This window comes from Rhizophagus irregularis, chromosome 21 (genome assembly GCF_026210795.1).
Source record: "Rhizophagus irregularis chromosome 21, complete sequence".
NCBI lineage: Eukaryota > Fungi > Glomeromycota > Glomeromycetes > Glomerales > Glomeraceae > Rhizophagus > Rhizophagus irregularis.
In genome coordinates, this window is record NC_089449.1 from 2,475,514 (window position 1) to 2,490,366 (window position 14,853).

At 24.4% G+C, this 14,853-nt stretch overlaps 2 protein-coding genes across 2 annotated transcripts; one reads left to right on the forward strand and one right to left on the reverse strand.

The window, feature by feature from the left end:
- Positions 1-66: 66 nt before the first annotated feature.
- On the reverse strand, positions 67-1,533 carry OCT59_013959 (uncharacterized protein; the record flags this gene model as incomplete). The annotated part of the gene is made up of 1 exon (XM_025324147.1): positions 67-1,533. One exon carries the CDS (start codon positions 1,531-1,533, stop codon positions 67-69), a length of 1,467 nt encoding a protein of 488 aa, XP_025187640.1.
- Positions 1,534-2,476: 943 nt separating this feature from the next.
- Positions 2,477-3,908, forward strand: OCT59_013960 (uncharacterized protein; the record flags this gene model as incomplete). Its single annotated transcript, XM_066141873.1, has 2 exons — positions 2,477-3,803; positions 3,895-3,908. 2 exons carry the CDS (start codon positions 2,477-2,479, stop codon positions 3,906-3,908), a joined length of 1,341 nt encoding a protein of 446 aa, XP_066001963.1.
- Positions 3,909-14,853: the final 10,945 nt, after the last annotated feature.

Here is a 14,853-nt window from a genome sequence, read left to right on the forward strand (position 1 = left end):
CAAATATCAGCAGGTACGTGAACCCAAACATCTAAATCTGAATACACTTTATTTTATTTACTGCAATCACAAATTAGTTATTTGTTTACTTTCTAAAAATTCAAATTTAGAGACAGATTTTTGAGTTGGATAAGTCCATTCAAAATCTTCAAATATAGTTCTATCCGATACATTTTCATGTTTTATAATTATTCCCTCTGCTACATATTTTTTAATTAAATCAAATTTTTCTTTTTCATTATTAGGTAAATTGGTATGTAACAACATAGGATGTCTACTTTTCCAATTGTCAAAAAATAATTTTAAAGATTCTGGACTATAATTATCCCAAATAGAAGAAAATAGTTTAAATTTTAATAAACTATTTGGAGATGATTTAATTAATGATTTGAAGAAATTATCCCAATCAAAATTCTTACGAATATAAATAACTAAACCATTTAAATATTGGCAATTAATTAAGAGATTATCTAATTCTTTAATACTACGTATAGAACTATTTGTAATTGATAATTTAAGGTACTTGAGTTTTGGACAATTTTTATAAATTGCTTGTATAAGATTTTCATCATTATCTTCATAATCAATACATAATTCCATAAGATGACCTTTTGTATTTTCAATTAAGCCAATTAAACTTTTAGTTGAAACCTGTTGAGTTTTTAAAAATTTTAAAAAAGGAAATGATACATTTTCTATATGATACCAAGCTCTTTGATTATTTGGATTTATTATTTCTAAATTAGATAAATTTAAAAGGTATGAAAGTGACTTTGTTATTTTTGTGATTAATTCCAGATCTATTTTTAAATATTGAAGAGTACTCGCATGTTTAATCAATGAATCCCCAAGAGTCTTGCAAAGTGATTTGTCTCCTTTTCCATATGTAAAACTGAAATAATTAAGATTTTTTTGAGCTTCAATTAATTTAGTTATTCCATAGTTATCCTTATTATTATATTCTGTAATATAAAATTCTATTTCCTCTATCGATTCGCTTATTTCAGATAATTCACATAAAAAATTGCTAGGTTGAGATCGAAGAAACTTAAGTTTTGAGAAACAAATTTCAATACCTGGAATAAGATTTGTTTGAAGATCACATTGATGTAAATAAAGATGAGTGAATCTTGTATTTCTATTAATAAATAATCTCGCTATTTCAAGTTTCATAAAGGGAATTTTGGACATTTTAATATCTTTGATGGTAAAAGTTATCCTATCTAATCTATATAATTCTAGGTATCTACAAAAACTAATATAATTAAATGAGAGTTTCATCGCTTTTGGTAAAATTATTCCATGTTCTCTTTTTAACTTTTCTCTTACTTCATTTGATAAATGTGAAACGAATACATTAGATTGTGATTTCTCCTTTCCCCGTGGCAGATCTTTCCAAGGATTCTTCCATAAAATTGGAACGGTAGTTTCACACCAAATTTTATTAACTAAAAGGCATGAATAGAGAGAATTTTTATCATATTGTAATTCTTCTAATATCAAGAGAAGTATGTCTTTATTGAGATTTGCCATTTTTTTTTTAAAAAAAAATGAAATAAAATAAAAAGGTGAAGAATTTTTAAAAAGAAGTAAAATAAAAAGACTAAATAAAGGGTATATATACTGTATATTAATAGATTTGCGTAATTGAGAGAGAAATTGACTCATCAATCGAGCAAAATAAAAGTCAATGTGAGTCAATATTTGAAATATTATGGCACAATAATAAGAAAGATTTTATTATTTTTTCTAAATAATAGTTATTGGGTAGGGGGGTTTGAAATATCACCGAACTGCGAAGCAGTTCGAATTAAGGATGGTCATCAGTCCTACCGGTCGTCCGGTCCTACTCGGGTCGGTCTCAGGGCTTGTAGGACCGGACGACGGTCTTGCATTTTTTTATGGCACAGTAGGGCCGGTCCTGAGAACTGACCAGTCCTCATACCGGTCTTCATATAATAGATGATTTTTTATATCAAATTTAAAGCTAAAAAAATTTTTTTATTTGCAAAAAAAAAAAGAAAAAAGACCGATCGGTCTGTGTTATAATGCAGACGTCCAAGATCGTGTTCCATATAAAAAAATAATAAACTCTATAAGCTTATTTATTAGCACATTAGCGTAATGAATTAATATATGAATTAATATATGTGATATCTAATCCTAAATGACGTTATGCGTCAAAAATACCAAAGTTATAATTTATTTATCAATATAAAAGTGACATGATCAACAAATTCGGAGAACGTTTGATTAATCAGGTTCCTATTTGGCTGCATAATAACGTGATTTAATTGATTTATCCTTCCTATTTTGGCTAATGAATTCTTGACAATTAAACCCTTGTATTATATAATGATCATCGTTGGTCTAAATTTTGTGTAATCACATTTAAATATAAATGGAAAGAATTTTACTGCACATCTTTTTTTTTTTTCGCCAAAACTTTAATCTTTTTTCAATTTTTTTAAAAAAAATGTCTATACTTAATAAAGATGTTCTTTCTTTAATCTTTGAAGAATTAGTTTTTGATAAAAATCGATTTATTTCTAATTTAATAACAATTGAAAAAAAATCATTATATTCATGTTTATTAGTAAATAGACATTGGTGTGAAGTTGCAGTTCCAATTTTATGGAAAAATCCATGGAAATTTATTGTTAATAGCAGATTATTATTAAATGTTATTATATTATTTTTATCAAAAGAATCTCAAGAATTTCTTAAAAGTCAAGGAATTTATATTTTTTCAACAAAATATAAAAAACCTTTATTCGATTATATTAATTATTGTAAATATATAAATTTTCATAAAATTGAAAATTTTATTAATAATGGATTAAGTTTTGGATTTAATGAAGAATATCAAATACATGCTATGGAACAAGAGATTTATAAATTATTAATTAATAAATGTTCAAAAATTAAAATTTTAGATATGATGAATACTGGATCAATTTTAAAACATCAAATATATCATTTTAATGGAGCAAAAAATTCACTTGGGGATCTTACATATTTATGTTGTGATTCAATTATTGATTCAGCATTTTTTTATGGTTTATCACATGTTTGTAAATTAATACAAAAAATTATTATAAAAAGATGTCCAGATGATAATTCAGGATTAGCAAGATTAATTGAAGTACAAAAAAATTTAAAATGTTTTGTTTGTTCAGTTTATGATGATGCTGAATATTTTATTAAATATGAAAAAATTGGAAATGCTTTAATTAAACAAGCTAATTCTTTAATTCATCTTAAATTAATATATGAAGATAATTTTTTCCTTTTATTGGAAATTTTACCAAAATTAATTAATTTAAAAAAATTAAAATTAATAAATATTGCTAATTATGATTATCAACTTGAAAAATATTTAGAAATTTCTACTTTTTCATACCTTCAAGTTTTACATTTAGAAATAATTTCTTCCCTTAATATAGCAATAGATATTATTAAAAAAACTGAAGGAAATTTATCAGAAATTTTACTTGGAAGTACTATTTATAATGAATTATATTCAGGAAAATATATTCATACAATTTATGAATATTGTCCTAATATTAAATTATTATCATTAGGTATAAATGATAATGATTATAATGAATTTGAAATTTTATTGGAAAAATCTCTTCAACTTCAAAAAATTGTTATTGATGGTTCTATTAATCAATATTCTAGTAGTTTATTATTAGAAAAATTGGTAAATTTTGCTCCAAAATCTTTACGTGAGATTAGAATATTTAATGATTGGAAAATTTCTGCTTATGATTTAGAATTATTTCTTGAAAATTGGAGAGGTCGTGAATCAATTATTTTATATTTTTTTACCGATGTTAATGATAGTATTCATTTTAATCATCATTTATTAAATATACTTCAAAAATATAGAGAGGAAGGTGTAATAAAGAATTATCGATGTGATGATGAATATCAGGATTTTTACTTTTCTTGGTAATTTACTAAAGATATTTAGTAAGGATATATTAGTTATAAAAAACATTATTATTTTTTATATATATATATATGTTATGATTTTTATTTTCTTCTATTGGTGGAAATTTATCTCTCCTTTTCTTAGTATTGCCTTAAATTTAGGAATAACAACATTGTTAAGAATTTTTGATATAATTTGTAAATTTTTCGAGTTCGTTATATGATGGGTTTGTTATATCGGTATCCACTCATTTGTAACAGAATGACGAAATAAACAATGCAATCACGCGATCTGTTTTAATCCTGTTTTCTAACCGTCCTTAAAAATCAAGTTACCCGAATGTCAAGTTATTACTAGACGTAAACGAGCTAATAAATGTAAACAAGCTGCTAAAACAAAATGCAGTTCCTATTCTGCTTATCAAAAAAGAGAAGCTGCTGCTTACGCTAAACATCACGGAAGGAACAAGATAGTAAGACATTTTTGAACTAAATAAAAGTAGGTGTTATGTTTGTCTTTCAATCCAATATCACTAACAATGTATAATAAGATATTGTCAGCAGGAAATCTATTAGTTTATGCGTATAGATCGGATTTTTATCAATAGGAAGAAAAGTGTAAGATAAAGTAATAATTATGCGCATAGTGATAGCTTATAACAATCAAATCAGAAGAAATTATTAAAGATAAATAAGGTAAATAATACATTTAAAATGTATTTAAAAATAGTTACATATAATTCAAAAAATATATGAAAGTAAATAAATAATATATAAGGCTGGGAAAATTTTTTTTTAGATTTTCGTAACCCGCCCGTATCAAATTTTCGAAAATCTGGATTTTTTTTATATTCAATTTTTTTCACGTGGTTTTTATATATGATTCACAAGCAATTTACTATTTTATTTGATAATTATATATTATTGGATGATTAAACTAAATAATAGTTTAAATCATCCAATAATAATATTATCGGTTTGACGGGACCGTTCATGCAATTTTTATAATAAACTCCAATAATTTTATTATTATGCTAATACATAGTAATATGATGTAATAAAATCTGCATGAACTTATGAGGATAACTGATAATAAATTTTAATGTGCTATTATAACTACTATATTTATTACATTATATTAACATATTTTCCATACTGCATTGCAGTCTCCTATGTTTAACATCTTAATCCTATAAAAATTGCGGTGATATTATTATTATCCCATAATCTTCTTCCTATTTCATGTATAACCACATCTTGATAAAATTTATATTTTCCTCAACTGGAAGTCCTTCGGAATGATATTTTACAGTTTTAAATGATCTTGGTGATTTATAATTTATATCAATTTATTTCGTGATAATCATATGATATACAATAAATACATATAAAAAAATTCAAATATAAAAAACAAGCCGCCCTCTCGTATCATTTTTAAAATTTTATGAGAATCTAAAATTTTTTTTTGCCCGACCTAACATTTATGTAATTTGCAAAGTCTATTTTATATTTCAGTTATATCTTTGCCATTTTACGCTTTCTTGAAGAATTTACAGGACGTTGAATATTTAATGAGTTTCGAAAAATTGGTAAAGGTGACCTAAAACATATACATTGTTAAATTAATAACTATATTAGCTACATTACTTAATTTAAACTTTTCTATTTATAATTCAAATTAATACCATCGAGCATCATTATATATTAAATTCAAATTCCTTTGAAATATACTCTAAGAAATATAAAGAAATAAGAAATGTATTGTAATAAGTTTCAATTAAATTTTTAAAATTTTATTTTTTGTAATTTTACACATACCTTGCTTTGTTGGAGAATTTAATTCTGATGAAGATGAGCTAAATATAAATATTTTAAATTATTAATTGCATTAATATCTGTTTTAATTTTTACAATTCAAATTATATAAATACCATTTAGCATCATTAATATCAAACGCAAGTTCTTTTGAAATATACTCTAAAATATAAAAATGTAGTTGCAAATTTTGATAAATCGTTAGTGTTTCAAATAATTAATTATAAATATAATGAAATTAATACCTTGTTTCGTATTAAATGAAGTTGATGATGATGAACTAATAGATGATGAACTAGAAATCAAAGAGTTTAATAATCTACTAGTATAAATTGCGCCAGAGTGAGTTTTTACAGCATATTCAGGGCCAAGCTTCCTTTTTTCTATTAATTTTAGTCGTGTTGTTTCAGCTTCATAAAATTGGTCAATATCTTTTATCTTATGTACCCACATACCAATAGTTTTTCGAATTTCTTTTATATGTGGTCTTTTTGAAGAATCAGAATCCCAACATTTTTTCATTAAATTAACATAACATTCAGGAGTATCATTTGTTATTTCAGGTTGTTTTCCATCAACAATTTTAAGAATAAGATCAGCATTATGTTCGGAATCAGCGAAAGGTTTACAACCTGAAGTTAATTCCCACATAATCATACCCATACTGTAAATATCCGATTCTTTTGAAAATGCTTTACCAACAAATATTTCTGGAGCAACATAAGGTATTACTCCATATATTTTGTTATTTGATGAAGTTATATTTGCAGGGCGTGATAATCCAAAGTCTCCAATGTGCCATTTATAACTTGTAGAGTGTTCATTTTTGACTGATAATATATTTCCGCTATGTAAATCTCTATGTATATAATTCTCTTCATGAATGCAATCAATTCTAAAACAAAGTAAATAAAGTTAATTAACACATATAATAACTAATAATAATTAAATAAATAAATACCCTCTTGAAATTTCTAATATAATGGCCAACTTGTCATTCCATGTAATATCTTTAAAGCACTTTTGTAAATAATTATGTAAATCTCCTCCATCTGCATATTGCATTATTATCATATGGTCTCGTGTCTCAGGATCTTGTGTAATGCCATAATATTTAATAATATGTTCATATCTATTATGATATTGATCAAATGATTTTAACTAATATATAAGGTAGTTGTTGGTTAATTTAATTAGGTGATAGAAATAAAATATTAACTTTACATATTTACCTCATTAATAAAATCTTTGATATCCTGTGAATTTAAAAATTTTTTTACTGCAACAATACTACTATATGATTCTAAACTTTTATTATTCCAAGTTGCTTTATAAATAATACCGAATCCGCCTTCTGCTATTCTTTCAAAGTCTTCAGTTTCGGAATATTCAATCATTTTTATATTTTTACAACTAACTTTAACTTTATTTTTAATGAACCCATATATTTTTAATGGGTCATCAGTATTATTCATATATTTAGCAATCTCATCATTAGTATCAATAGTGGAATCAAGAAATTCATCTATATTATGATTTCCATTAATACTAATAAACTCCACTCTTTTGCATTTTATACATTGAGATTGGATTGTAAACCCCAAAAAATATTTGTTGTTAAACAACATCTACATCTATTATAAATTATAAAGCAATGTGAACACCATTTTTGACGGTAAGATTTAGTATATTTAAAATATTCTCCACAAGTTATACAATTACTAGATGTATCCCACCAAGGTAGATATAGAATTAAAATTTTTTTTTTTGTTAAAATTGATTCTATATATCCAGAAGAAACTGAATAACAATCCAAACACATAAAAGAAATTGGTCGATCAATTAGATTTCCACACAGATTACACTTTTCACCTTGAATCATTTTACTTCGTTTTTCCATATCAAATGAATATTTTGTAATAATCTGTTTAAAATATGAAATTTCAGAACAATTCATACACCATTCACGGATACTCTGTGTACAAAAATCCGAAGTTCTTGTTTCATGTTCAGTGCATTTTATACTGTTTGTAATTATATGTACATCCATTATATTTTTGGTTGTAAACTTTGTAAACTTAATATACCAATATAAGCAATATTTACAATATTTTTGTTCAAATAAAGGTGTCACAGAATACTTCCTTCCACAATTGCGACACATATTACTATCATAATAAGGAATAAATATAAATTCTATAAAAAAGTCTTCATTATTTTTTAAATTTGAATATAAAATATATTTTGCATCAAGATAAAAAAGGTTACTTATAAAGCTGTATATCTTTAATGGATTGAAAGTATTATTATTTTTAATATATTTTTCAATCAGATTGTGATTATCAGTATTATGTTTTGCGGAAACAATAAAAATTTCCATATCTTTAGTATAAATGATAGTCTTTCACATTTTTTACATTTAGATTGATTTGTAAGTCCAAAAATAATATTTGTTGTTAAACAATATCTACATTCAGCATAAATTGTAAAACAATTTGAACACCATTTTTGACAATCATCTGATGTCTCAGAAAGTAATTTTTTTGAACAAACAACACATTGCTCAATATTATAACACCATGATAAATAAAGAACTAGAATAGATTTTTTGGATAAAGTAGATTCTATCCATTCAGAAGAAATTAAATAACAATTTGGACACAAACTAAACTCAGTATTGATTAATAAATTTTGCTGACCACATAGTGTACAATTTTTTTCACATTTGATTATTTCATTTTGTCTTTCATAATAATAATTCATATCAAATGAATATTTTGTAACTATTTGCTTAAAATATAAAATCTCAGAACAGTTCATACACCATTCTTGAATATTTTGTGTATATGATTCAATATTTTTTGATCTATGGCGGTGACTAGAGGTTCGTGGCGAACTTCGGTGGCGTCTTCGTTCTTCACTGAATATCGAAAACTATGAGTATGAGTATATTTGTCAAGGTTACTATTACAAATAAACTTCTTAAATACCTTTTCCTTTCTTCTTTGTTTTGTTTTTCAGCTTTACCATTTTTTTCATGTTCAGTACAATGAGAATTACTAGTATCATTTATTATATGCACATCTAAACATACATTTTTGTCACTTAAGTTCTTGCAATACAAATATAAACAATATTTGCAATACTTTTGTTCAAAAAAGATTGTTGAAGAATAACTAAATCCACAATAATTACACCTATTCATATTATTACAAAAGGAAATAAATCGAATTTGTCCATTTTCTTTAATAGGATAAGAATGATTATCTGGATTTTGGAATGATTCCAGATACATCAAATTCGATCCTTGTTTAATTTTATTCACCCAATTAACAATATTGTTATTAGTGATTATTCTACAAGTAAATTTTTTTAAATTATACTCAATGCCTGTAACGTCGATATCAATAACTCTTTTACATTTTCTACATTTAGACTGTTCCGTAATTCCAAAAATAATATTTGTTGTCAAACAATATCTACACCCTGTGTAAATTGTATAGCAACGTGAACACCATTTTTGACAGCCAGAGATATATTCTAAATTATTTCTACAAGCTATACACACACTTGAATAATCCCACCAAGGTAAATAAACAATTGGAATAGGGTTTTTAACCAAAGTTGATTCTATCCATTCAAAAGAAATAAAATAGCAATTTGAACAAAACCCATTATAAACTTTCTCACATAATTTACATAATTTACACTTAGTATTATGATAAGAATAATCAAATCTGTCTTTTGCAGCTATTTGATTAAAATGTGAAATTTCAGAACAATTATAGCACCATTCTTGAATATTTTGCGTATCAGAATCCTTATGCTCTATACATCGATCTACAATTTCATATATAACATCCAAGTATATATTATTGTCAGTCAGATTATTAACATAATCAAATAAGCAATTTTTACAAAATCTTTGACCAGATAGTGTCCGAGAAGATATACTTTGTTCACAGTTATCACAAACAAACTTTTGACCATAAAAAGGAATGAACAAAATTGGCACAGGACTGGATTTTAATCTTGGTGTAGGATTAAAAGAGTTTTTCATGATATAGTTTATTTATTGAATAATGAAGTAAGAAATTTCGAGAAATTAAAAATTATTGAAAGTATTTATAATTATAATAGAATTTCGGAAAAATATCTCCGTAAAGAATTCCACCTCAGAATTCCAAGATTGTTTTTGGGTATTTAAATAAGAAAATGATCTGCATAAAGTAAATTTTTTTTGTACATGCAGAGTTTGCCTCGTAACTAAAATCTTATTAAAAAAATGAAAAAAATAAAAAAAATAGATGTTATATAAAATTGAACTCAATTGATTTATAAATATAAAAAATAAATTAATTGTTTAACACCCAACAATCTATCTAATTAAAAAACTTGTCATATTTAGATTACCTGTATAAATAATTTGAATTGTGTAACATTGAAAAGTGTGCGTTCGATTTCGTATCTAATTGGATTTTTTTATGGATTAATACTACAAAAAAAATATTGTTTCTTTTGGTTAACTTAACCAAAATTTTTTCTTTTTTTTTGTTTTTATTGGATTTTTTTTAGGGGATTTTTTTTTTAATCGGAATTTATCGAATTTTTTTTTAACCCAAAAAATATTGTTTATTCTTTTTTTGGTTTGGGTCAAGACTATAATCAGATTAGAACTATGTCCTACGGCTTTTTTGATATTTATTTTAGTGAGATTTTTTTTAGTCAATGATATTGTTTCTGACTAATAGATTCATGTGAAAAATTTTTTTTATTGAGAATTCTTTTTGTTGATTGAGATTGTTTTTTCAATATTATTTCCGACTAATACCGTAAATTTGAGTGAAATTTTTTTTTTTGATATTTAACGAATTTTTTTTTAGCGAGATTGTTTTTAATTATATAGATACATAACAATATTAATAATTTTGTAATTAAATCTATAATAAATTTTTTGATAAATCTATATAACTAAAAAAACTATATAACTAAAAAATTTGTCTGACGTTTGGATTAGTCTTCGTATAAATAATTTGAATTGTGTAACTTGCAATCTCATGCCATATAATTAAAACCCGTGACAATCGTGACATGCCTCTACCTCATCTATTTATTGTACAGTACATTTCAATCAACTAATACAATTTCAGTTAATGAAATTTTACATTATTCAGAATTTGATTTCCCAGATTTCCTCTTTTTTCAAACTTATCATTGAATAAACTTCGTAATATTAAAGATTTCCCCAGATTCCCTGATAAATATCATTGATATATCACTACCAAAAACCATAAATAAAGTTAAAAATAAATTCTACAGCTTAATTTCGATCATTTTAAATGAAATTTAACGGCTTTTATAAATAAATTATTTAGTATGCCTCCAGTTTATAGTGAGGATTTAAAACAACGTATAATATATCTTGGTGGCTTAGTTATTATACATTTACATTTTAAGTCAATTCCACAGTACAAACACATTCGGCACCCAAAGCAGGTTCCTTGTTTACTTAAGTTTAGTATTTTTATAATTTGGATATAATTTAAGAAATTTGAGTTTGATTTTATTTTGGCTTATAAAGTTTAATTTTGAGCTAAATTTAGTTAATGATCTTGATTTTTTGATTTCCCGATTTCCTTTATACATACATGTGATAAAAACCACTGACTACACCTTTTTGCAAACGGCTATAATTTTAACTTTTTCGTTTTTTTTCAAACCGAAACAAATTTTTTTCCTTTCTTCTTTTGGTTTAGTTTTTTTTTTCAAACCAAAAAAATTTGGTTTTTCTCATTCTTTTTCCCGTTTAAGGTTTAATTTTTTTTCCCAAACTGAAAAATTTTCAGAATTTTTTTCGGTACTTACTTTTTTTTCAGAAATTTCCCTTTTTTTTTTGAACCAATTTCTTTCTTTATCCTTTTTCTTTCCCCATTTTTTCTTTTTCTTTCAATTTTTTCTAAATATTAAATAAAGAAATAAAATTAAATAATTATACTTATAAAATTATTATTTTTTTAAAAAAAATCAATATAACATGTAGGAAAATTGACTGACGTTGATAGAAAGATGTTTAAGATTTTCAATTAAATTGAACACTGGATAAATAGTTTTATTTTTAAATTCATAAGAATCAAAAAAAAAAATGATATTTTTACAATATTTTATAATTAATTAATTGAAGAAATTATCGATTTTAATAATAGATTATTATAACCAAATCCATATCCGAAATTCTCACCAGATTTTTGAATAAAGATTTTAATTCAAATGGGTTAATTAAATTAATAATTTATCGAGTAAAATGAGTATCAAAAGAATGAAATGAACAGATTCTAATACATTTAATTAATTGTTCAAATATTTTTCCTAAGTTGAGTATAAGTTTAAGATTATTGTAATATAAAATAATAAGAAATAATTATAAAATTTATAATCTATCTAATTAATAAAAATATTTGTAGTATTTTCATAATATTAAAGTTTTTCGAAAATATTTCTAAAAAATTTAATCAATTTTTATTGATAATTATTTTTTCACAATTTCTAATTAATCCAAATTTCATTCTACGCTCAAATGTCAAATATAAAATAACTACATTATTGTAAAAATATATTCTAATATTATAAATATAATTTTTAAAATAAGTATTATTTTATTATTTTTTGTTAACTAATTATTACCATATTAAATTCCTAATTATCTACTGTAACCTTTAATTTACTTAGTATTACATTATAATACTAAATTGGTCCCGGTGCTAACAATATAGCTTTAGCTATTTGTTTATATTATATACATGTGAAAATCGAAGTAAATTCATAATCTTTGAGGTTGAATATTACTTCTCAAATTAACATACATTTAGAGGTACTACGCAATCACATTAAATATATTCGTCACTATCCGTGCTATAAAATAGGGTATAAAAAAGATCAAGCTTTATGAATAATAAAAATCCAATAGATCACATAAGTATTAACTTAAATTCATAGCTCCTTAAATATGACTTTTATGACAAATAAAATATTAATGAAATTTTATTAGAACATTTTTGGAAATACAAAAAAATAAAACATTTCGTACAAAAAGTATTTTTTATTGAAACCAAAGTTCGTCGTAAATATGGAAAACGGTAACACAGAATATTCATATACACACGATATAATATTCTTACGTTAGGGACTTCAATTGCAACATTTAATATTCGTAATAATTTTGAAAAAATTGTATAAACAATTATAATTAAAAAAATAATGCGGTTTATAGGGTAAAATATAACATTTTGGTAAATTCGTTTTAAGGCGTGTCTTACCATGATATTAGTTTTAAATTTAGAAAAAAAGGGGTAAACTGTAAAAAATTTTTCTTTTGTTTTATAAATAAATAAAATAATCCAGTCAAAACTCATTTTTTTGCTAATTTCGCAAATTAATTTTACTTTCCATCACACATATTTTAAATTCTTTTTATAATATTATTAATTTCGTATAATTATTAGGATTTATTAATTTATTGAGATCACAGCACGTATTTTAGTTCATATTTACGTGTCAAAATAAATTGAATGTTACGAATATGATCAGATTCGTAAATTCCATATTAGAAAACATAATGAAGATTATTAAGACAAAGTAATTATAAGCCATTATAATAATATTTATTTGTCCGTAGTTTCATTTAAATTGGTTCAAAATCTTTATACGGATAGAAGAATTTTTTTTAAATATTTTATTTTCATATTAAATAAACTTTTTACTTAGTAAATTAATGAAGTCGTATGACAGATTTGGCTAGCTAAGAAATTCATTACGAACTTCTTGGAGAAAAATATACTTTAATTAGTGTACAACCATTATCTTACGTTAAATATTATTATTATATTCTGAATCTTTTTGTAGTAAGCTTTATTATTTATTATTGTACTTTTTTAGAGTTACTTTTAGATAGATCATTTTAAATTGAAAAACCTTTTTTATATGAAAGAACTACAAATAATAATATTTGGATTAAATGTGTAGGATGCAGTAAAATATTTCAAAATTTATACGAAATTCTACAAACTTCTTAAAGATAATATTTTTGGTATTTGATAAATGTAAAAAAAATTGATCGGCGTATGATCACGTGAAATTAACATTTTTCTGGTTCACCACAGAAAAATTATAAAGTGATAGATTTCTGTCGATGGTATTATGATATAATATAATTGGGTTTACCACAAAATCCCACAACCATAATATCGACAGTCTACAATCCCGACACCACACACACCACACCAAAATCCAAATCCCGGTTGAAACAAATTCCGATAGTCACGAATCCTGACAGTTAAAATTCTTGACGGTCAAAGTTTATTTTTTTTTTTATAAAAAAAAAATTATATAAATTTCATAAATTTCCAATTATAGTAAACAAATAATTTTAAAAATACAGAAGCGTAGTATCGGGTTTTAATTTATCCAATATAATTAAAATATAATTTGAATTATTTGATAAGTATTAACGCAAAATACTTGTAAATTTTATCAATACCAATGCAAATTGGTTGAAAACTTTATTAATATTAATGCAAATTAACTAACGTTACTATATTATTAATGAATTAAAAGGAAAATTTTTTATTTTAACTAAAAGGACTATGTACAGTATATTACTAGATTATTAATCTAATTAGTAACACTTGCATTAAAAATTAACTCATCCAGTCATTTTGGCTGTCATGATTCAGATCATCAGGATTCTGTGTGACTGTCAGGATTTTTGGGAGATCCCAATATAACTGTACAGAGTACAGCAGTACAATTCATTAAGATTGAACTAGAGGCCTGCAAACAGGACACAGGAACCCGGAAACTCAGACCCGGCCCGGATCCGGATCCGGGTTTGGGCTGGCAAACTTTCTTTCAAATTCACCCGAGCCGTGCCGGGTTTTTAGCATTGTTACAGCGACTCCCGAAAAAAATTTCGCAATGACAGCTCATGCAACGCCGATCATTGAATTTTTGAGTGTTACCGGAACAATTGACAGATGATGTAATGCTAAATTTAACTTATTTACATTTTAATGCCGAGACTTACCTAATGAATTTATTAATTGT